Source organism: Protopterus annectens, chromosome 2.part2, assembly GCF_019279795.1.
Source record: "Protopterus annectens isolate FY-2018-M chromosome 2.part2, PAN1.0, whole genome shotgun sequence".
Classification (NCBI taxonomy): Eukaryota; Metazoa; Chordata; order Ceratodontiformes; family Protopteridae; genus Protopterus; species Protopterus annectens.
Window position 1 is genome coordinate 405,786,937 of NC_056730.1, and position 21,810 is coordinate 405,808,746.

At 42.4% G+C, this 21,810-nt stretch overlaps 1 protein-coding gene across 1 annotated transcript in view; it reads left to right on the forward strand.

Moving 5' to 3' along the window:
• Nucleotides 1-21,810, forward strand: part of DHX29 (DExH-box helicase 29) — a 1,644,099-nt gene that overhangs the window by 764,118 nt on the left and 858,171 nt on the right. Inside the window, exon 16 of the mRNA XM_044064425.1 lies at nt 16,105-16,252. Coding sequence (XP_043920360.1) covers nt 16,105-16,252 — 148 coding nt within the window. The remainder of the gene's footprint in view (nt 1-16,104; nt 16,253-21,810) is intronic.

Genomic DNA, 21,810 nt, shown 5'->3' on the forward strand with positions numbered 1-21,810 from the left:
GTGCCTGCCAGACCTAATAAGTTTCTTTCAGCCCCTCCCCAGAAGGAATTCCTCACTACGGGTGTTGCAGTTGATGCTATGGTGGTGGCATCTGCCACTCAGCAGGACGTGGCAGAGGCTTCAACATCTATTCATCCTCCTAATAAGGATTCTAGGAGCATGGATAGGTACGGGAAGTGTACCCTTTCTTCAGTGACCTTTACCCTGCGGTCGCTGAACTATCTCTATCATTTTACAAGGCTCCAAAGGGACCTCCTCAAGGAGTTAGGAGAGTCTCTTGCGGGTAATCTTCCTGAGGCGTTAGCCCAGACCGTAGGCGCCCAGATGACTACCCTATCTTCTATTGTCAACTCGTCCATGAGGGTCATTTCCTATGCAGCCGAAGGGGTGAGTAGAGCAGCGGGCACAGGAGTGGCTCTTAGGAGACAAGCCTGGTTACGCTTGTGTCCACTCGCGGAGGCCTTTAAGTCTTCCTTCGCCGACGCCCCCTTTGATGGGTCTTCTTTGTTTGGACCCAAGGTGAAGGACACACTTACTCGGTGCGAGCAGGAGGGCAAGACCTTGACTGCCATTGGGGCCCGTTTTTCTGCTCCCTCTAGACCTTACCCCAAGGCCCAGAGAGGAGGGAAAATGTGGTTCAGAAAATCCCAAAAGTTCTTCTCTAGTCCACCGAGTGATCCCCCCTCCAGAGGCAGGGGGGGGGGAATTCAGGAAGATGCCGCCCTAGAGGTGGCAGAGGCCCCTGTAACTCTGGAGACCGTGATTCCTTTCGTGGTTCCTCCTACCCTCAACATCCCTAGGATGTGGCACGGCTGTGCTTCTCCTGAGCCAGTCGGGGGTCATTTTGCGAAACCCCCACAGGCTTGGGAATCTATAACCAAGGATCAGTGGGTGCTTCGCATTGTAACCGGAGGCTACCTCATCCCCTTTTTCAAGCCCCCTCCTCCTACAAGGAGAATCCCGGACGTGCCACCCAGTCAACGGGATCTAGCATCCGTAGAAGTTTCAAAGCTGCTAAGCACAGGGGTCATCCAGCCCGTCCCCGCCGACCAGATCGGATCAGGAACTTACTCAAGATTATTTTTGGTGCCAAAAAAGACAGGGGACGTAAGGCCCATTTTGGACCTAAGCTCATTAAATCGTTTTGTGAAGAAGTCCAAGTTCCGTATGGTCACCCTTCAGTCCATTCTCCCGTTATTGGAGAAGGATGTCTGGATGTGCTCCATAGACCTCAAGGACGCTTACTATCACATTTTGATACGTCAAGAGTCCAGGAGTCATTTACGCTTCTGCCTAGGAACCAGTCATTTCCAGTTTCGTGCACTGCCCTTTGGTCTCACCACAGCCCCCAGGGTGTTTACCAGGTGTCTGGCGGTGGTGACAGCTCACCTGAGAAGTCTAGGATTCCAAGTGTTTCCCTATCTCGACGACTGGCTCCTCACTGCCACCTCCGAGCATCTACTGATTCGAGCGCTGATGGCCACAGTAACTTTGGGTCTCTCGTTGGAAATCACTTTCAGTTGGGAAAAATCTGTGCTGCGGCCATCTCAGCGTATCACCTTTATAGGCGCAGAGTTAGACACAAAAAGGATGCGGGCATTTTTGCCATCAGAAAGAATTCAGGTTCTACAATCACAGATTCTAATTTTGTTACCCAAATCTCGAGTTCCTGCCAGACAGATTCTTCAGTTATTGGGCACTATGGCTGCAACTATCCTCTTAGTACCGTTAGCCAGGCTGCACATGCGGGTGCTGCAATGGCTATTATCGGTTCAATGGTCATACCAAGAACTTCCCCTGAACCACCTGGTTCTGATTACGGACAGTTGTCGTAGGAACCTCCGTTGGTGGCTGCGTCGGTCCAACCTGGACCGGGGGCGTCCTTTCGCCCTTCAGCCCCCTGTTGCCACAGTGACCACGGACGCCTCCCAGATAGGGTGGGGGGGTCATTATCTGGACAGGTCTGTCCAAGGCACTTGGCAGGATTGCGAAGCACACCTTCACATCAATATCCTGGAAATGAGAGCGGTGCTTCTGGTTTTGCAAGCACTTCATCTGGCTCTCCCCCAAGGTACTATTGCAATTCTATCCGACAACATGTCGGTAGTTTGGCACATAAACAAGCAGGGCGGAACCAGGTCCTACCCCCTTTGCAGAGAGGCCATGAGAGTATGGCGCTGGGCCATAGCTACTCAACGTTTCTTAGTAGCCACGCACATTCCGGGGAAAGCCAATGTGATTGCAGACAGGCTCAGCAGGACTCTCCTGTTACCCCACGAGTGGTCCCTCAACAACAGAGTGGCTGCGCAGATCTTCGCCAAATGGGGTCTCCCTTGTTGCGACTTGTTCACCAGCCCCAACAATGCGAAGTGCAGAGAGTTCTTCACTCTGACTCCCTCCCAGGGGCAGTCTCCCAGGGACGCTGTAGCCCACAATTGGCCCCCCGGTCTCCTTTATGCCTTCCCCCGATCCCCCTTCTTCCGAGGGTGATTCAGAAGGCTCTTCATGTAGGGAGCCATATGATTTTGGTCGCCCCACATTGGCCCCGTCAGGTTTGGTTCTCATTCCTTCAGAAGTATGCGGTACAGGGCCCTTGGATTCTGGACCCAGTGCCGGACCTGTTGTCTCATCAGTCGGGACACCCTCATCTGTCCCTTCGGTCATTGCGATTGGCTGCTTGGTTACTCCACTTCCATCCTTAGTTAGAGATAACTCTCTTTCTTCAGAGGTGATGTACATTTTGTCCTCTTCCCACAAGCCGTCCACCGTTAAGCTGTATTCCAGCAAATGGAAAAGGTTTGCCTTTTGGGCCCAGCAGCGAGGCATTGATCCTCTTAAGGCCCCAGTTCCGCAGGTCTTGGAATTTCTAGCTTCATTGTTTCATTCAGGCTCTTTGGTCTCCACAATTAAAGTTCAACTGGCGGCTATATCTAATTTTCATGTTTCCATAGAGCCTTCCTTAATGGCTAACAGACTTTGCAAGTCCTTTCTTAAGGGAGCCTGGCTCCTCAGGCCTCCTGTGGCTCATCCTGTGCCCCCTTGGGACTTAAATTTGGTTCTGGCCTCCTTAACTGCCCATCCCTTTGAGCCTGCAGCCACTTGTGATATAAAATTTCTGTCGTGGAAAACCGCCTTTCTAGTGGCAATAACTTCTGCTCAGTGGGTTTCAGAGCTTCAGGCTCTCTGTTCTACTCCTCCTTATCTGATTTTTCATAAAGACAGAGTTCCCCCTCAGATTGAATCCATCCTTTTTGCCTAAGGTAGCATCCCCTTTGTGCATTCAGTAATCATTGGAGCTCCCCATTTTCTTTCCAAATTTTTCTAATAGAGCAGAATATACCTTCCATCAGTTGGATGTTCACAGGCAACTGCGTTTTTACTTAGATAGGACCAGTGAGACACGAAAATCTAACCAACTGTTTGTGTCCTTTGCGGAGAATAGGTTAGGTCTATCAGTTGCCAAAACCACCATAGCCAAATGGATTAAGGATTGCATCTCTTTCATTTATTCCCAATCAGGCAGAGAGTTACCTTTTCCACTTAAAGCTCATTCTACCAGGGCTATGGCCACCTCTGTAGCTTTTCACTCCAAAGTTTCAATAGATGATATTTGTGCGGCTGCTACTTGGTCTTCTCTGCACACCTTCATTTCTCATTACAAGGTTGATGTGGCTTCCCGAGGCAGAGCTTCATTTGGTTCCGCAGTTCTCAGGAGTGTGTTCCAATGAGCCACCCGGGATTTAGGTGCTAGGGACGCTGTCCCATCAGTTATAAATGTAGGCGAGATAGGATCCCATTACATCTTTTAGTTATGTACTTACCATAACTTCGGATGTATGGGATCCATCTCGCCTACATTCATACATACCCACCCTCCTTCCCCCTACCTTTTGGATTTGGAGGAAATTTTGCTCTTGCTGAGCTCTCCTCTGGAAGAGCTCTAGTTGGTTACAGTTATTGGTATGTGTTTTCTGTACCTGTATGAATGTATGAAAGCGAACAAACAAGATCTGGGGAAGCAGGCGTGGTGCATTCTGGGATAAGGGGAAGCCCAGCCAATGAGAGACTTCGTTCTAGTATATAGTGGCCAAGTCGGAGCCGACAGATTGGCTCCGAACCCATCAGTTATGAATGTAGGTGAGATGGATCCCATAAATCCGAAGTTATGGTAAGTGCATAACTAAAAGTTAATTCATGTCCAAGTCACTGTGTATTTCGAAATGGGTCTGGAAATTCTACCCGATCTGGTCACATAAAAACTGGGTTTAGCAGCAGGGACAGTCTCTGGAGATTCTACTACAACTGAAACTTCAGGTATTCCATCAGGATTACTTGAAGAAAGTAGACTGTCCTCTGGAATTTAAACAAGTGTAGAGTCAGTCTGAGAAAGTCTGTCTGGCACAGGCAATCTGCTTAGTCACTGGTTCGGAGACTGGTAATATGTGTCTTCAATTCCTTCTGAAATCCATTTCATCAGATTGTATGATGTATGACCTTGCTTCTTCACAAATATTTTTGACAATTCCCACTTGGTCATATCATATGGATGTTTGCATTCTTACAATCTCTCCTTGTCGTAATGGTCCAAGAGATTTGTTGGATTTATTGTAGTACAACTTTTGTGACTGACGTTTTTTCAAAAGTTGAGTCCTGACCATTCTGTTGTTCTTTGCATTTGGTATCAGTAATTGTTTACTCATTGGAAGAGTTGTTCTGGTCTGTCTGGACATCAATCTCTGTGCAGGTGAACCAAGAAAATTATCTTGAAGAATGTTTCTGAGGTTAAGTCAGTTGAGAAACATCGGTGCCATCTCTTCTGGATTTCTCCAACAAGTAGTTTGCACTTTGAACTGCATGCTCAGCTAATTCATTGGACTGTGAATACTCAGAACTATTAGTAAAGATTCAGTAAAATTCTTGAACTGTTGACTTATAAACTCTGCACCATTGTCAGATATGACTTTGTGCAGACTACCATGAACAGAAAATGTTTCTCTAATTTTGTAATGACAGTGCTGAATGTTAAGTTAGGAAGAAGGTCAATTTCAAAGCAATTTGAACGAGTCTACTACCACTAAGTAATGTTGACCATTCCATTTGAAAATATCAGTAGCAACTATCAACCATGGTAATTCAGGAATCTGGTTTAGCTGAAGTGGTTCTTTTTGTTGGTACAGTTTAGTACTTTTGCAAATGGAGCATGCTAGAGTTTCATTCTCTATATCTTTTGACATTGAAGGCCAAAATTCTATGCCTCTTGCCCTTCCTTTGGTTGAATCAGTACCCAGATGACCAAATGCAAAATCTTGATATAGTCCTGTTGTAATGCTGAAGGAATTACCACTGTAGGACCTTTCATGATGATTCTGTTTTCCATCATGAGCTCATCCCTGTAGGGAAAATACTTCTGTATGTCAAGTGATAAAGTAGACTGTCATGCTGGCCATCTTTGATAACATGTTTCGGCTTCTAGAGAATTGGGTCTGAAACTGTATGGTTTTTAAGTTCATCAAGACATGATGAAGAACTATTTCTGACTTCCATGACTTCAAAGTCTGCTTTCTTATTGTCCTGCTGTTCTGTTGTTTGTCTGGTTGCTCTTGACAAAACATCAGCAAGGTATAGAAATTTGCCTTTTCTATAGACAGTATTGAAATAGAACTTTTGCAATATTAACATCATCCATTGCAAGCGTGCTGGGGCTGTATGTATTGTCTTTTTCAGAATTGTCACTAGAGGTTGGTGATCAGTCTCCATTTGAATAGATTTGCCATAATGGGATGGGAGATAGTAGGTTTACCCCGGGTATCACTTCTGTGTCACTGTTAGACAGAGGCACAGTATACTAACCTCGAAAAAGGGCATAGCAAAATTCATTTAAAATGGGTGGCGAAAGCCAAACACACTCTGGCTAGGCTTATAAATGCCCTAGGGCAGATAACCTAGTATGAACCTATGAACCTATAAATATAATCTTCAAACTTTGAACATGCGAACACTACTGCCAAAAGCTCTTTTTCAATTTGTGCATACTGAATTTCAGTTTGGGTTAAAGTTCTGGATGCATAGGCTACTGGTACCTTCTTGAAGACCTACTGCATCAAGACCATACTTTGAAGCATCACACGAAAGTATGACAGGTTTGTGAACTTCATAATATCTTAATGTGGGTGAACTGGCAATTTTCTGTTTCAGAATGTGAAATGCTTTTTGGTGGTGTTCCAACCAGGACCAGTTTACATTTTTACGTGTCAACTCATGTAACAGTGCTGAAAGCTCACTCAGGTCTGGGATGAACTTTCCTAAATAGTTGACCATACCAAGAAAATGGTGTAAAGATGTGACATTTTCTGGAACTGGCATCTCAAGAATTGCTGCTTGTTTAGATGGATCTGGTTGTAAGCCAGAACTGGTAAACAGTTGACCCACATAAGTAACTTCTCTGTGAATTTACATTTCTGAGCATTCAGTTTAAGATTTACTTTACGAGCACGGTCTAGAACTTTCCTGAAGGTTTATATCATGTTCGACTTCACCATTGCCCCCTACAATAATGTCATCTACTATGATAGCACATGGGATAACCAGAAAAAAAATTGTTCCATTGCACGTTGAATACTTCACAGGCAGAATTTATCTCAAATGGCATTCTGAAAAATCTATGTCTACCAAATGGTATACTGAAAGTTGTTAACAATGAAGATTTGTGGTCCAGCGAAATTTGCCAAAAGGAACTTTTTGCGTCTAAGACAGAAAAAAACAGTGGCATTTGACATGAATGTGGCCACTTCTTCTACTGTGTGCATTGGATGATGAGGATGTTTAAATGCTTTACATCTCTCTGATCAATACATATTCAAATATCATCTGAGCTTTTCTTATGAGCTATGACTTTGGAGGATACCCATTCAGTGGGTTCTTTTACTGGAATCAGGACACCTAAATTCACCATTTTGTCAAGCTGTGCTTTTACTTTACTCTGCATTGCTACTGGAACCTTCCTTGCTGGTCTGACAACTGGGCTTACTTCATGGAATATGTGACTGGAAGTTTGTCATGCTCGTCCTTGAAAATATCAGCACATTCACTAAAGATATTCTGTGTAAAACTATCATGGTTGTCCAGACTTATATGGTGGACGTCTTTATTAAATAAAGTAAGTCTGATTCTCAAACTGTCTTTGAGGCCTAACAATGACTGCATGTGTCTTTTGACTATGTAAAACTGCAAGTCATAGCTGTTCCCAGCAGAATGACATATGAGAACTACTGCATCATCAGTTTGAATCTCTTCACCATCATAAGCAACTAGTTTTGTACACTTTGCTGAATCAAGTTTCTCACTAGCTTTTACTCTGGCAAACATTTGTGCTGATACAACACTGCACTTAGATTAAGTGTTTACTTTAAGCTCTACTCGTTTCCCATTAATTCAAACGGTACAAAATGATTCACTCTTTGCTGCCAACTGATAAGCTACTGTGTTAACTATTTCATTCATCACAGAGGCGCCATCAATATAGAAAGTTTGTTCACAGCTCTCTATGTGATCTACTTGCTTCTTCGGATGCTCTCTGTTAATAAAAGTATGTGCCACTTTAGACTTGCAAAGCCTTTTGAAATGATTCCACTTTTTACATCTATGACACTGCTGACCAAAAGCTAAGCACTTCTCTCATTTAGCTTCATGACTGCCTCCACAATTACAACAGTTAACATTAAGGTTTGGTGTTTTGGCCCCATTCAGTTTATATTTCTTTTTCATTTTAGCTTTATTTAATTAATTAATTAATTAATTAATTAATTAATTCTTCTTTTGGCTTTTCCCAGTTAGGGGTCGCCACAGCAGATCACCTGTCCGCTCATGATTGGCAGTGGAGTTTTACAGTGCCGAGTTGCCAGCTCGGCGCCCAACCTTCCACAGAAGGCACACACATGTAGAGTGTCCAATCCACCTACAGCATGTCTTTGGGATGTGGGAGGAAACCGGAGCACCCAGAGGAAACCCACGTGACCACAGTGAGGACATGCAGACTCCGCACAGAAGGCATCCCAGCCGAGAATCGAACTGGAGAACCTCTTGCTGTGAGGCAGCAACGCTAACTGCTGCACCACTGTGGCTGCCCTATTTATTTAATTAATTTATTTATTTAACATTTGTTGACTGGGAATGTCTAACTAGGACAGAGCCTATTTTCACAGCTAGTGTGTGTGTTTTGCTTCTGCTGGTTGTGTGACCGGTTCTGTTGAACTTTTTTTTGGTATCCCGTTTCTTTCTTTGGTGTTTACGGGCTAGGCCCATTTCAGTTAGAGGACCTAGTCCTCCCCTGTTTTTGTGTAGCAGACCTGTTAGCAGTTTTTTTTGTTGTGTGGCTGTTTTTTTGGTGCCCTTATTCCCTGGGCTAGGCCCATTTAACTTAGAGGACCTAGTCCTCCCTGTGATTATCCCGCGGTCTCTAGACAATTTAAGTTAGAGGCTCTAGTTTCCCATGCTGTATCTTCGTTATTTTTGGTTATTGTGGTGAAGGTGTCCCTACTGTTGTTCCCTGTGTGTGTGTGTGTGTTCTTGCTATCAACATGTCCAAGGATTCTAAAGAACACAGGCCTTCGGGCTTTAAAAAGTGTGTCAAATGTAATAGTATGTCTTTGATGTATGGGCACTCTGTGTGCGTGTATTGCTTGGGGGCTATTCATCTACAAGAATCCTGCTTGTTCTGTCACGCTTTCAGTCCCTGTGTGCTGCAAGAGAGGAAGAACAAGCTTATTTTAAAGGGGTTGCTGAAACCTTCCTTTGAAGAAGACTTGCAGAGGTCTTCTAGTTCCAGATCCTCTCCTTCCAAACCAGACAAAAAGACAAAAAATCCTCAAATGCTCTCCGGCTCCATCAGTTTCCTCAGAGCCACCAGAGAAAATCACTAGGACTACAGCTGCTTCTTCAGCTCCACTGGTTTCGGGGCCGACAGAAGGCAGTGCATCTATGATGTCGACATCGGCTCCCAGTTTATTGGAGCCGGTTACAGTTTTATCAGTTTGGAGCTGGTCTCCAGTTTTTCGACCGGTTTCTCCGACTCACAGGTCTCCCTCTGCAGTGAGATCCAGATCCCTGACCGTGTCCTCTAGGACCCTTTCCGATGATGATGTCAATAGAGTGTTGAGGGTTAACATAATTGAAAACAGAGAATTAGCTGGGCATGTCAGATTAAATACACGTGTTTTCCTTGGGGTGAATGACTATTTATCTATAACCAATGTTTTGAAGTTAAGGTGTTATGATTTATAATAATTTATTTATGTTAAAACCTGGCTACACCAAATATTGATCTATGTTGCTTATATTTATTTGTTTTTTAGTTTTCAGTGGTATTTTGAAATTTTATTCAAATGTAAGTCTGAGTTTTAACCCTCTTTTTTAGGGTGTGGTTATTTAAATCCTATTGGATTGATTGATTTTTTTTTTTTTGAGAACATGTGACTGCTGGGAGGGTGTTTTAAATTGGATTGTTTCATTGGATTTTCAGATTCTGATGGAAGTCTTGGTTATAATCGGATGAAAGCACTTAATCTGTTGTGGTCCTGAATAAAAAACTTTTGTCTGTTGGAAATTCCATTTCTTTGTTCAAGTTGGCGTTGGTATTCCAAGTTTAGTTATTCTGTTGTTCTTGGTTTCCTATTTTACCACCTAGAGAAAGTGCGTATTGCTTGGGATGCTACTTAATGTAATGATTTACTGTTGTAGTGACTATTCTTGAAGAAGGCAGTATAGTTGTAGATAGGTTGTATATAAATATACTTAACATGACAGTAGATCTTCAGGCTGTAATCAGTTTAACAGTAAAGCTACTTATTTGCCAACTATTTCTTTAAGGGAAATGGGCTTTCTCCAAAAATTTTATTTGCAAGGAAGTTTTATGCAAGACAGGGTTGGGAAGGTGGCCTAATGGTTAAGGTGTTTGCCTTATCTCACAGGGGATAATTGGCTAGGCTTAAAATGGCTCACAAGGGCAGTTAGCCTAGTACTAATCGATGACTCTATTGCTACATAAGATGTAGTATGTTTTGCTACTGACCACTTGAAATAATATATTCATACACAGTTACCATTTTTATTAATTTATTTATCCGTTGTTGACCATGATAGTTCCACTAGGCTAATGGCCTCTTTTAAGGGAAGACAGTAGGTTGTATTTCAACTACTAGGGCATTAGGGAAATTCCATTACTGTTTTTGATAGGTGTTGTGGAATCTTTTTCATCCACCTGAACTACCACCAACTCAAGCAGATAGAACCTCTGTTTAATATCTCATCCAAAGTGCAACACACTCAGGAGTGCAACCACTCTCCCCTAATGCTGCACTGCAGTGTCAGCAATCCATTTACCTTCAGCCTTCTGGTCTTCCAGCACCAAAGGTGTCATACTTATTGTGTCACTGACACTGAACATTCTGTGGTTCATCCATTTTGTGTTGCATATCTCCTATTTTATAGAAAGGTCTTACTTCTCTTGTGTGCAGAACTAAACAACAGCTGTTCAACTATTACACTTCTTGGCTGGTGTTTATACATATGTTTACTAAAATATCTATCTTGATTTTAAAGACTAGCTTAGGCATGGAAAGTTGCTAAGCATGCTTCAGCCGTGAGGCACATTACTATACACTCACTGTTTTAGGATGTTAGTTATGTAATTCATATGACTTAAGGTCTGACCGGTATTTACTTTACAGTTTCCATTCATTTAATTATTTATTTTGAGAAATCTCCATAGTTGTACATTTCTGATTTATGTATTTGTCCTTCAAGATCCTGTCTTTGCATACAGCTGTTTTCAGGGATTTTTCTATAGATATTTATTGTATTCTATCATGCACAATATTCATATGCTTATGGTGCATATGCATGTATGTAAGGATGTGCACATTTCATTACCATTATCAATAGCCATGCATACTCATATGCTTATATACCCATATGTATGTGTGCTTCCATATATGTCATGATCTTTTACCAACAGTTGACCTTTTGTCTGTTTGTGTTCTTAATACCATCGCAGACATTTTACCTTGCTAAATAATACATGACTTTTTGATATTTTTGTGTAATATCAGCATATTTCTTGTTCCGTCAGTAATTATTTCAATACATTGCAATAATTATTTTTATTTATTTATTTTTTTTAACTTACACAGTGCATACACATCCATCAGATGTAGTTGTTTACATTTTCATACCTTGTCGCTGTTCGATTTACTATGTTGGTTTGTGTTTTTTGAGTATACTAAAATTGGGCTTGTTTGTCACAGCTAAGGTAGGGAATTGTGGCTTGAACAGTGAAATAGGATGTGCATAATCATAACAAATAATAGGAAGTTATTCACCTACCTACATCAGTATGTACCACGACAAGCCTTTATTTGTCTGTGAGTAGAAAGTAAGAAGCCAAAGCTTTTGCAAATTCAGGCAAAGGGAATCTAGAGCAGGTAGTATAATAACCCCAAATGTTATAATTTACTGTTACAGCAACTGTATCTTGAGGACCTTCCATTTACTCACAGCTGTACTTGCTTTATGCACCAAAGACAACTGAAAATCTAAAATATAGTTTCCTTTGCTGGGGGTCATTGAAAATGCTGCATCTCAAGACTACCTCTGTTCTCTGATGTGCACAGTGAATCTGCTAGTAGCAGAAGAACTTACTTGAATACATGAGAATATTTCGCAAGGAGCTTAACAACATTTTGTTTCTGGGGGTGATTATTGATATGCATATGCTTTTATCACTTATTATTTTATCCATGCTTTCATCACCTGCTGGGGTTGTTGATGAACTCCTTCCCATAAGTTTGGAAAATGTACAACCTTTCTCTTTCTAGTCTGTTCTATCATTTTATTACTGACTTTGCGTGTGTGTGTGTGTGTGTGTGTGTGTGTGTGTGTGTGTGTGTGTGTGTGTGTGTAAAGGTGTGTAGTTCAAGTTATTTATTTATTTATTTATTTTTTGCTCTTCCAATCCCACAATGACTGTCAAGGCCCACATAGTCTACCTAATTGATCCATCTGTTATGTAGGAGGTGAGTGGCCTACGTCACAATTATTCCACCCAAGGGCAAGTGCCAGGCAGTGGTAACAGTGCTGTCATCTGCTTGGGAAATGACAAGGGGATCACTTTAAGCCATGTCCTTCTCTATGTCTCATAGCATGGCTAGGGTACAGCATGCAGAGGGTGATAGGGAGGCCTTGTCACCTGCTTCTTCAAGTAGCATAAACCCTCAGAAGGCCATTCTCCCATGAAGCATGCACTTCTTTGAGTTGTCCCCATTCTTCGTCTTGCAGAGAAAGCGCACTCTAGGCATGCACCTACACTTTCTTCTGGAGGGTGGCAAACAAGCATTGCCTCATCACTCCTTTGCTTCTTTAGTTCCTCCCTTTGCTTATCCTGGTTATCTGACCTGCATTATCTGGGTCAACATCTGGTGGGTCTTCTTTCTTTATACCATAGATCTGGCTATTAACAGATTTCCTTGTTGCATCCTCAGTTTGCACTTGAGAAATTTGGCAGGGGGTTATTGTTCTCTTATGGTTTTCTTTTTTGTTTAAAAATGTAAACTAGCAGTGTAGATATTGTACTATATGTGATTATACATGTTACTGTAGTAACATATTTGACTCTTCCTGTTTCTGCTAAATCTTTTGTCTACAGATTTCTTGTTAAATTGTAATCCAGTGATACATTAGTGGTACGTTTCTGTAGTGTGGAGCCCATATGCATATTGTGTGCTCTTCTCTAAAGTAACTGCTTTATTATTGCATTATAATTTTCTGTACTGTTTTGAACAATATCACATACTGTACACACCTTTATTCTACCTTTAATCATAGTAACAAGTTACAATAGCAGAATGTCTGTACTGTTTTGTTATTGTATCAGAGTTATTCTTGCACATGCATTTTTGTTGTATTTTCGCAACATTCCAGTTCTACTACCATGTTTCTTCACTTCCAGATGGTTTCACTTACAAATGGAGATCAAAAGTTATGCCGAAAAATAAGAATGCTTGATGTGGCTTTTAATAAAGTTAAAAAAAGATCATATGTCATTTATAATGGGCAAGCCTCTCTCCCAGCATACAGGTGCGCTTCACCACCAGCAGATTTATTATAATCCACTGCAAGGTCACTGCACCTCATTGCAAGGATGAGGTTTTCTGATCACATTAGTCTTGGCTGATGACACGATTTGTCTGATCGTGCATTATGGCACAGTTTGCTATCATGGTATTATCTTGATGCCATGTCTGTACGCTCATGAAGTGTGTGATGTTCCTCCAGCTTTGCTTGCCATAATGGCATGCTTTTCTGTACTGTTTAGTAGATTATCTAATGTATATTTCTATTCTGATTGCTGTAGTCATAGAGATACGGAGAGAAAAGTGTATGCCATATCACTGGAGAGTAAGCATATTAGTGCCAATGTACAAAAACAAAGGGGAAATTCACAACTGTGAGCAGTATAGCGATATCAAACAGCTGTCACACTACATGAAAATTCTGGAAGGGGTGGTGGATAAATGAATAAACATTGTAGTAGAAAGTAAGAAGGGAGATGAACAGTTAAGATTCATAGCAGGATGTAGCACAAACAACCCGATGTTTGCAGCGAGACTGATAGTTGAAAAGAATGCTAGAGATAAGAAAAGAGTCCAAATGGGCATTCTTGGTCTTTGAGAAAGCATATAGCAAGGTCCCAAGAAATCTAATTTGGGCAAATCTGCAATGGCTCAAAGTGTCAAAAACATTGGTAGTGTGAGTGCAGGCTATGTACAAAGACCCAGTGGTACAAGTGCAAAAAGTGTGTGTGTGTGTCAGGGTTCATCTCTGAGCCCTTTGCTGTTCATACTTTGATGGAATGCATTACCAAACCGGTATGAGAAGACAGATCAACAAAGTTACTGTATGCAGACAATGTGGTGCTACAGAACAAGAATGTCAGAAAAGGCTAGGGGAATGGAATACAAAACTGAAGGTACATGGGATGAAACTGAGTACACATGCTGCAGTTGAAATGACAGCAAAAGACAGTAATCGGAAGAAGCTGAAAAACTGAGATAGGAGGGAAAATAGTAGCACAGGTTAACAGCTTCAAGTACTCGGGGGGGGGGGGGTTGAGGAGAATAGAAGTCTGAATGAGGAGATCAGTGCTAGAATCAGAGGGGATGCAGACAAATGGCACAGTGTGTTGGCGGTAGTGTATGACAGAAGAATCCCAAAGAAACTGAAAAGTAAGGTGTACAAAACCATGGTGTGAACAGTACGACTGTATGGTACAGAAACCTGGGTAGTGAAGACAGCATTTGAGGAAGTTCGAGCTGATGCTAGTGAAATGCCTGAGACTGGTGGTAGGATGCACACTGTGAGACAGATGAAGAAATGAGGACACCAGAGCAGATGCTCTGATAGCTCCAATTGCAAAGAAGGTCAAAGAAAACAGATTATAATGGTTTGGGTACCTGTGTAGGAGAGCAGCTGATAATCTGGTATGGAAGATTTGGGACACACTGGAAAAAGGCAAGGGTATTCTTCAAAGAGATGGATGGATTGTGTTAAATAAGACCTGCGACAGTCATGCAGGACTGTTAAACAGGTAAGATAATAGCACTGTGTATATATGTATCTATATATATATATATATATATATATATATATATATATATATATATATATATATATATATATATATATATATATATATGTATATGTATATAGAGAGAGAGAGATGGCAACAGTTGCCACAACACCTCAACACCATGTAGAAAAAAAAATGAGAAAAAGGGAATTCCTGGTGATGATGCTGTAGTCATGCATGTGTTACAGTGCCACAGTTTTTTTTGTTTTTTACACCTTTTGTGTTCATTGAACTTCAGTGCTTAGTTATCCCCTTTGAAAGGAGTCAGCTCAGGTCATTCTACTTGGTGTGTGTGTGTGTGTGTGTGTGTGTGTGTGTGTGTGTGTGTGTGTGTGTGTGTGTGTCTATGTCTTATGGCTTTTCCCTGTTAGGGGTCGCCACAGCGGAACTCCGGTCCGCTAATGATTGGCAGTTGATTTTTACATACCGGCTTTCCAGGCCTGACGCACATCCTTCAACAAAGGTACGCCCATTCAAGCATGTCTCCCCGCAAAAGATGCTCTAGCTGAGAATCGAACCAGACAGCGTCTTACTGTGAGGTGACATCGCTACCGCAGCACCACCACAGCGGGTCTAGGTCATTCTACTTGATAAATAGATAAAAAGGATTCTTTACAACTTACTAAAACTTTGTCTTGGTAAGAGGATTTACTCCACTTTGACAATTGTCCACCTATTTGATTGATTTTTGCCTCTGTTTACTCTAACTGCATGCAGATTATCAGCCCAATCCTGGACAATTTGTCCATCAGCAGGGGAGAGGGTCCTGTAGATGGATTCATCATGTAGGCAGCTTTCAATAACGGTTCAATATTTTTTCTGTTTTTGCTCCCCCCTCACATATGCCCCTGTGACAGCTGATGGGTAGAATGTGCAGTGGGTGTTAGCACTGCACTACCCCTCACCTCTATAAGGGGCTAAGAATAACAAGACTGGCTTGCCCACCTACTTGGAGACACCATGTTATTGTCTCCTTGGTCTCCTCCAGGAAACTCATTAAGTGCGTATGTGTCCCTGGACATACAGAGCACACCACCCCGTAAGGATGGCCATGCCCATTACTCTTGCCGATGATGTTAAGCACCTGAGTTGCTCTTTGAACTTCTGTCACCTAGACTATAGTCACGGCATTATCCCTTTACAGTACTGGCAGAAGCTTGATAGCTAGCCTTTTAGCTTATCTTTGTGCCTTAATATCTTGTACAAAATGTCTCCTGGTCTTCTTTTTCCCTCTTTGCATGTCTTAAGGATGTATCATGTATGGTGGTGTTTTGGGCAAAGATAGTTAGTGAAAAAAAAAAGTATACTTGTCAGACTGAAGGCTGTTTTGCTATGCCATCCTTTTGTGGTAGCAGTGCTGCAGTTAAATGGGTAAAATACTCCAGTATGGATATCTAACTGTGCTTTCTTAATATCATCTGTAGGAATACGTACTCAAAGAAACAAGGCCAGAGTCCAATCTTGGAGCTGAATGCTACCAGCAGTACAGCAGTCGCACAAGGCATGCCCTCCAGTGCATGAATCACACCAGGATTAATATGGACCTTATTTTGGAGCTCCTTGACTTCTTGGGTAAGTTCTTACATGAACTGCTACAGGTAGGATTGCTTTTATGTGCTCCAGTGTCTGCAAAAAACTTAATTGTCCTTGTTTTATCCAGTTTTACTATAAATGGATAGACACGTTGCTAATATCACAGTGATCTCTCTGTAATTGCCAGTATAAAAGAAGTAGCTTTGTTCCCCTAGTCATTGTGTACATTAGAAGCTGAAAGACTACCATAAGTCTGGTACAGTTTCTTAAACTGGTGCCATAGATGGAATTACAGTTGGAGTTGCACCTATCTCTCCAGGACGCCATCTCTTCTCATTGGTGTCATTTTTGGTGTACCTTGCCTTTCAGATAAGTGCCCCGTTGAGGTTTTTGCTTATCTTTTGTTTTATTGTGGGGTTTCATGTCATCCAGGAAGGGTAAATGCCAACGTGGGAGACTGATTCCCCATAAAGACCATCACGAGCAGTGCTTGTTTTGTTTAGGGGCTTCTCACGATCATACATCCTGCAATATTTGTCAGGCTTTTGTGCCAAAGACCTTATGCAGTCGTCTTTCATCCCTCACTATTTATGTAGAAAACCAACATCTCAACTTTTTAGTGAAAGATGCTGTGGAGGGTGCTTCCCAGCCTGAGTGTCAGCCAGCTTCAAAGAAGAAGGCCAAAAAAGTTAGATTGGATTCTTCGGCTGCACCTCCTGTATCAGAAGTCTCTCTCGAGGCTGATGAAATCCTGGAGGTTTGCCTGATTCTTTGGTTGGATTCCTCTACTGTGACTGTTTCAGAGGCCGGTATGGATCCAGCTGTTTGCACGTCCTCAGAGGTCTTGCCAGACATCTATTTCAGATGTTCCGGGAGAACCACAGCTGATTATCACCAAAGGGCCTAGGGGGGTTTCTCAGATTCTGGTAAGGGAGGAAGTCCGACTGAAATTATTGACTGTAGGCCAAAGTCGGAGCCTTCTATGTTTCATAAGGCAGACATCTCCTTAAAAGGGAAGCAAAATACAAAACATCTTTCTTCTGCTCCCAAGGACCCTGAAAGTGAATGACAGAATTTTACACAGGACTTATTTAATGCCCTTATGGCCTTGAAGCCGCCTCAGGAGGAGGTCTGTCTTCCGGCTCCTCCTTGGTCATCTTCCCCTCTTAAGATACCTAGGGATCAGAATTCCTGTGAAGAAGAGGAGGATTTGGATGAGGGATTCTTGGCCTATTCTACTCATATTGCTTCCCCTCTGGAGTACAGTTCTGAGCAAGAGGGGTCTGCTAGTCCTGAATCTCATTTTCAGGAGATTTCTTTTGGGGATACCATTGCTAGGATGAGTGAGTTCTTTAAGTGGGATTGTTCCAGGTGTCTGAAGTGCAGAAGAGATATTATAAGCTCCTTTAAATGGAGTCTCCTAGACTCTCTGCTCTTCCTCCTGTTTTGGCTGCTTTACTGGATGCTTTTTCTTTTGCTTCTTAGGCTCCAGATTATGAGCCACCTGCTCCTAAGAAACCAGACCGGTTTTATAAAGTGCCTGATGATTCTAAATTCCTTTACAAGTGTCCGTCTGCTGACCCTTCATTGGTCTCTGTGGCATGTGATAAGCCTTCCAAATTACTGCCCTTGACTAAGCTTCAGAATTTTGATAAGGACAGCAGGACTATGGAAAGGCTGGGTACGAAAGTTTATACTTCAGCCACCCTAGCCTTTTGGGCTTTTAATTATCAGACTCGTATGACTAAGATATGTTTTGGCTCTCCTTTTTCAGGCATGTGAGGTTATTTCTGATCTTCCTGATTCTGAGCATAAGACTTCTGTCCTGTCTTTGTTAGGGGCTTCTTCTCATGTAGCTCACCATTCCATTAAGTGTAGCCATGATGCAGCAGATGCTTACTCTAGGGCTGCTGCTTCAGGATGTGTTTTGAGGAGATATTCCTGGCTACGGCTTCAGCCTCTGCCTGATGATATTAAGGTTAAGTTGATGGATGCTCCTCTGGACATGTTTGTTTGGTGCTGCTGATTTGTTCAAGTCCGTGCAGGAGAAATGGAAGGAATTACAGTATCTAAAATATATTTTAGTTTCACCATTGCCTAAGTTCCAAAGGAACTATCCTACTAAACCAGCTTTTGTTAAAAGGGAGTCTCATCCTCATAAAGGGAAAAAAGGTGGTAGAAGGGCTCCTTCAGCTAAATTTACTCAGACTACTCCTTCTTAGAAACCTTCTTTTCCTGATAAACCAGGTGCTGTCTGACTACCAGACTATTCCCTGCCATGTTTCTCTTTCTCTTTGTCTATCTTTGTCTCTTCCTGTTTGGTTAAGCATAAACCATGATTCTTGGGTTCTTTCCATCATTTACCAAGGGAATTTCATGGTTTGGACGTCTCTTGCCCCTTCATGGACATTCAAGAACAGTTGAGCTTTTTTCTAGAGGTGCTTCAATCTTTTGAATCAAGGAACTATTCAAGAGGTTCCAGCTGCTCAAAGTGGGAAAGGGTTTTATTCCAAAATGTTTTTGGTCCCCAGGAAAGAGGGAACTTGGGAGATGCATTTTGGATCTTTCTCGCCTGAATACTTTTCTGAAGGTTCCTTCCTTTCAAATGTTATCCGTTCAGACTTTGTTCCCTTTCCTGCTTCCTCAAGCATTTCTTTTTTCTCTGGATCTCAAGGATGCTTACCTCCATGTCCATGTTCAGAAAGTTTGCATTTCTCTGTTGCCTCCTGGCATTTTCAGTTCTCTGCTTTGCCCTTTGGCCTCTCTACTGCCCAAAGGGTATTCACCAAATGCCTAGCTTCTGTGATTCCTTTTTGCAGAATTCAGGGGATCCAAGTATTTCCTTACTTGGATGATCTGCTGTTTCGGGCTTTCTCTCCAGAGGTCCTGTTGAAACCTGCTACAACAAAATCGCCAAATTTGCCACAGGGGCTTCCTACCATACTCACCACTGTCTCTCACAAGCAGAACTGGGCTGGCTAGATCTCCCCCACCTCCTTCAATGGCACCAACTTGCACTCGCCCACAAACTAATAAACCAACCACTAAAAGTCCCATCCCTCCAGAATCTACTCCAACCCTACATAACCACGGGACCACTAAGATCCAGCCACAAAAACCTCCTACAGGTCACAAGAGCCAATAAGTCTGCTGGAGAAGCATTATTCTCCTGCACTATAGCCAAACTCTGGAACTCCCTCCCATCCTCAATTACCTCTGTAACTTCTTGCACCCACTTCAAATCCTTACTAAAATCACACTTAAAAACTTGCCAGATATGCCCTTGCAACCCCCCTCTAATACCATCCACTCCACCCACTACCTCTCTCGGCCCCTAACAACCTACTCTTAGCAAGCTTGGCTATTCATGTTCCCAACTACCTACCACATAATACTAACTTCTTGTAGCAACAACTGCTAATGGCTGTTATGTACCTCAAAAACAGATTGTATCAATTGTTCACTGATGAATCTCAACTACATTTGTAACCATGTCTAGTATATGTAACCATATTTTAAAATCGTACTATGTTCTACAGCTGTTTTACATCTATATTTTATTCTTGTCTTAAGTTATCAGCTGGACTAATGTCTGTATTTAAATGCTATGTTTTTTAACTGTATATTGCAAGTAATACTTAATGTGGAGCTTTTCTCCCCGGGCCTCCGCTGAAAACGGACCTGTGTCCAGTCGGACTCTGCTGGTCAGCAAATATAAATAAATAAATACATATTTGTGCCATTAACCTTCTGCAGAGCCTGGGGTTCACAATAAACTTCAAAAAGTCCATTCTGATTCCTTCTTAAGACCATGTTTTTGTGGGGTGCAGGATTCAGATGGTGCCTGTGCTGCCTCCTCCCAAGGTCTTGCTTTATTGCCTTCTTTCAAAATAGTCTTCCTCTGACCTCTGTCACAAACAGGGAGTTTTTGAGTGCTCTGGAATTTATGGCATCCACCAACTCTATGCTTCCTGTAGCAAAACTCCATGAGAAAATTTCAGTGATATCTGAAATCAGTTTTGCTTCAATATGCTCATCCTCTAGACCAGTGATGACCGAACTTTTTTGGGCTCGGCATGTCAAAAATTTGGAAAATACCTATCTTGACTCTGCTGGTGTGTCACCCCCCCCCTCCCCCGCGTGAACAAGAGTGAAACAATTCTTTACATATTCATTTATTTAAGAAAAATGCAGTCCAATCATGTGCTGCTATGTATTATAAAAGTAACTTGGGTGTTGGCGAACGCTGGTGTGTCACCCAAAACGTTGTGGCATGTCACCTTTGACACGCTTGTCATAGGTTCGCCATCACTGCTCTAGACATTGTAGTTCCTCTTTTTCCCTGTCTAAATAAGGAACTTTACTGGTGGATTCAGCAGTTGTCTGTAAACCCAGAGCTTCTCTTTCACAACCCCTCTTCCATCTCAGGTACTGTCCATAGATGCCTCTGTTGTGGTTTGGGGAAGCAGCAGTTGGCTCCATGAAGGTGCAAGGGGTCTGGTCTCCTCTTCAATCGAAGCAGAGCATCAGTGTCAGAGATGAGAGCCATTCTGTTGGCTCTTCAGGCGTTTCATCCTCTTTTTCTCCCTAGGACCTCTCAAGCTGTTTACAGACAACACCACAGTGATGTGGCATGTAAACAAACAGGGGAGTAACAAGATCTTGTTCTCGTTACTGGTTGGCACTCCTGGTATGGGATCTTGTTGTCCAGTATCAAGTGCCTGTTCAGGCAGTTTACATTCCCTCAGGTCAAAACATTATGGCAGATACCCTGAGCAGGTCCTTAACTCAGTCCCATGAATGGATGCTTCACAGGGATGAGTTTCTGGACATTGTCCACCAATGGGGTACTCCTCAAATAGATCTAGTTGCCACCCCTCTGAACAGACAACTTCCTCTATTTTGTCCCAGGTCCTCTGGAGTGGAAGGTGGATGTGCTCTCTTTTTCTTGGAAGGAGATGTTTTTTGGGTTTCCTCCCCTTCCCCTCATTCCAAAAGTCCTTTTCAGAATTCAACAGGATGCTCCCAAAATCTTGTTGGTGACTTCCTTTTCGGCTTGAGACAGCATTGGTTACCCTGTTCTTCTGCATTTAGCCAAGGGCAATCATCAGAAGTTACATCACGGGGTGGACCTCCTCGCACAAGACAAGGGATCTCTCATCCACCCCCACCTGTCCATTCTTCATCTGACACTGTGGATGATAAGATTTTGATTCCGTATAGACACCTTTTTCTGAGGATGCTCTTAGGGTCCTGCAGGAGGGCAGGAAACCCAATACTAGAAAATCCTACTTATGCAAATGGAAGAGGTTTTCTGTTTGGTGTCCTTAATGCAACCTGGATCCATTTTCTGTGGATGTTCCTTTGGTTCTCTCTTAACTGTATGAATTGGTCAATGCTGGATTGGCTTATTCTTCTGTTAAGGCCAACTTATCAGCTATCTCTGCTTGTCTGCCTTTCATCTCCTCCTTTAACTTCTAGGTTTGAAGGTAAACAATTCCTTAAAGGTGTCCTTCATATTAGACCTCACAGGAAGCCTGTTCCTCCTCTCTGAGATCTTAATTTTGTTTTGGAAAAATTGACTCTGGCTCCTTTTG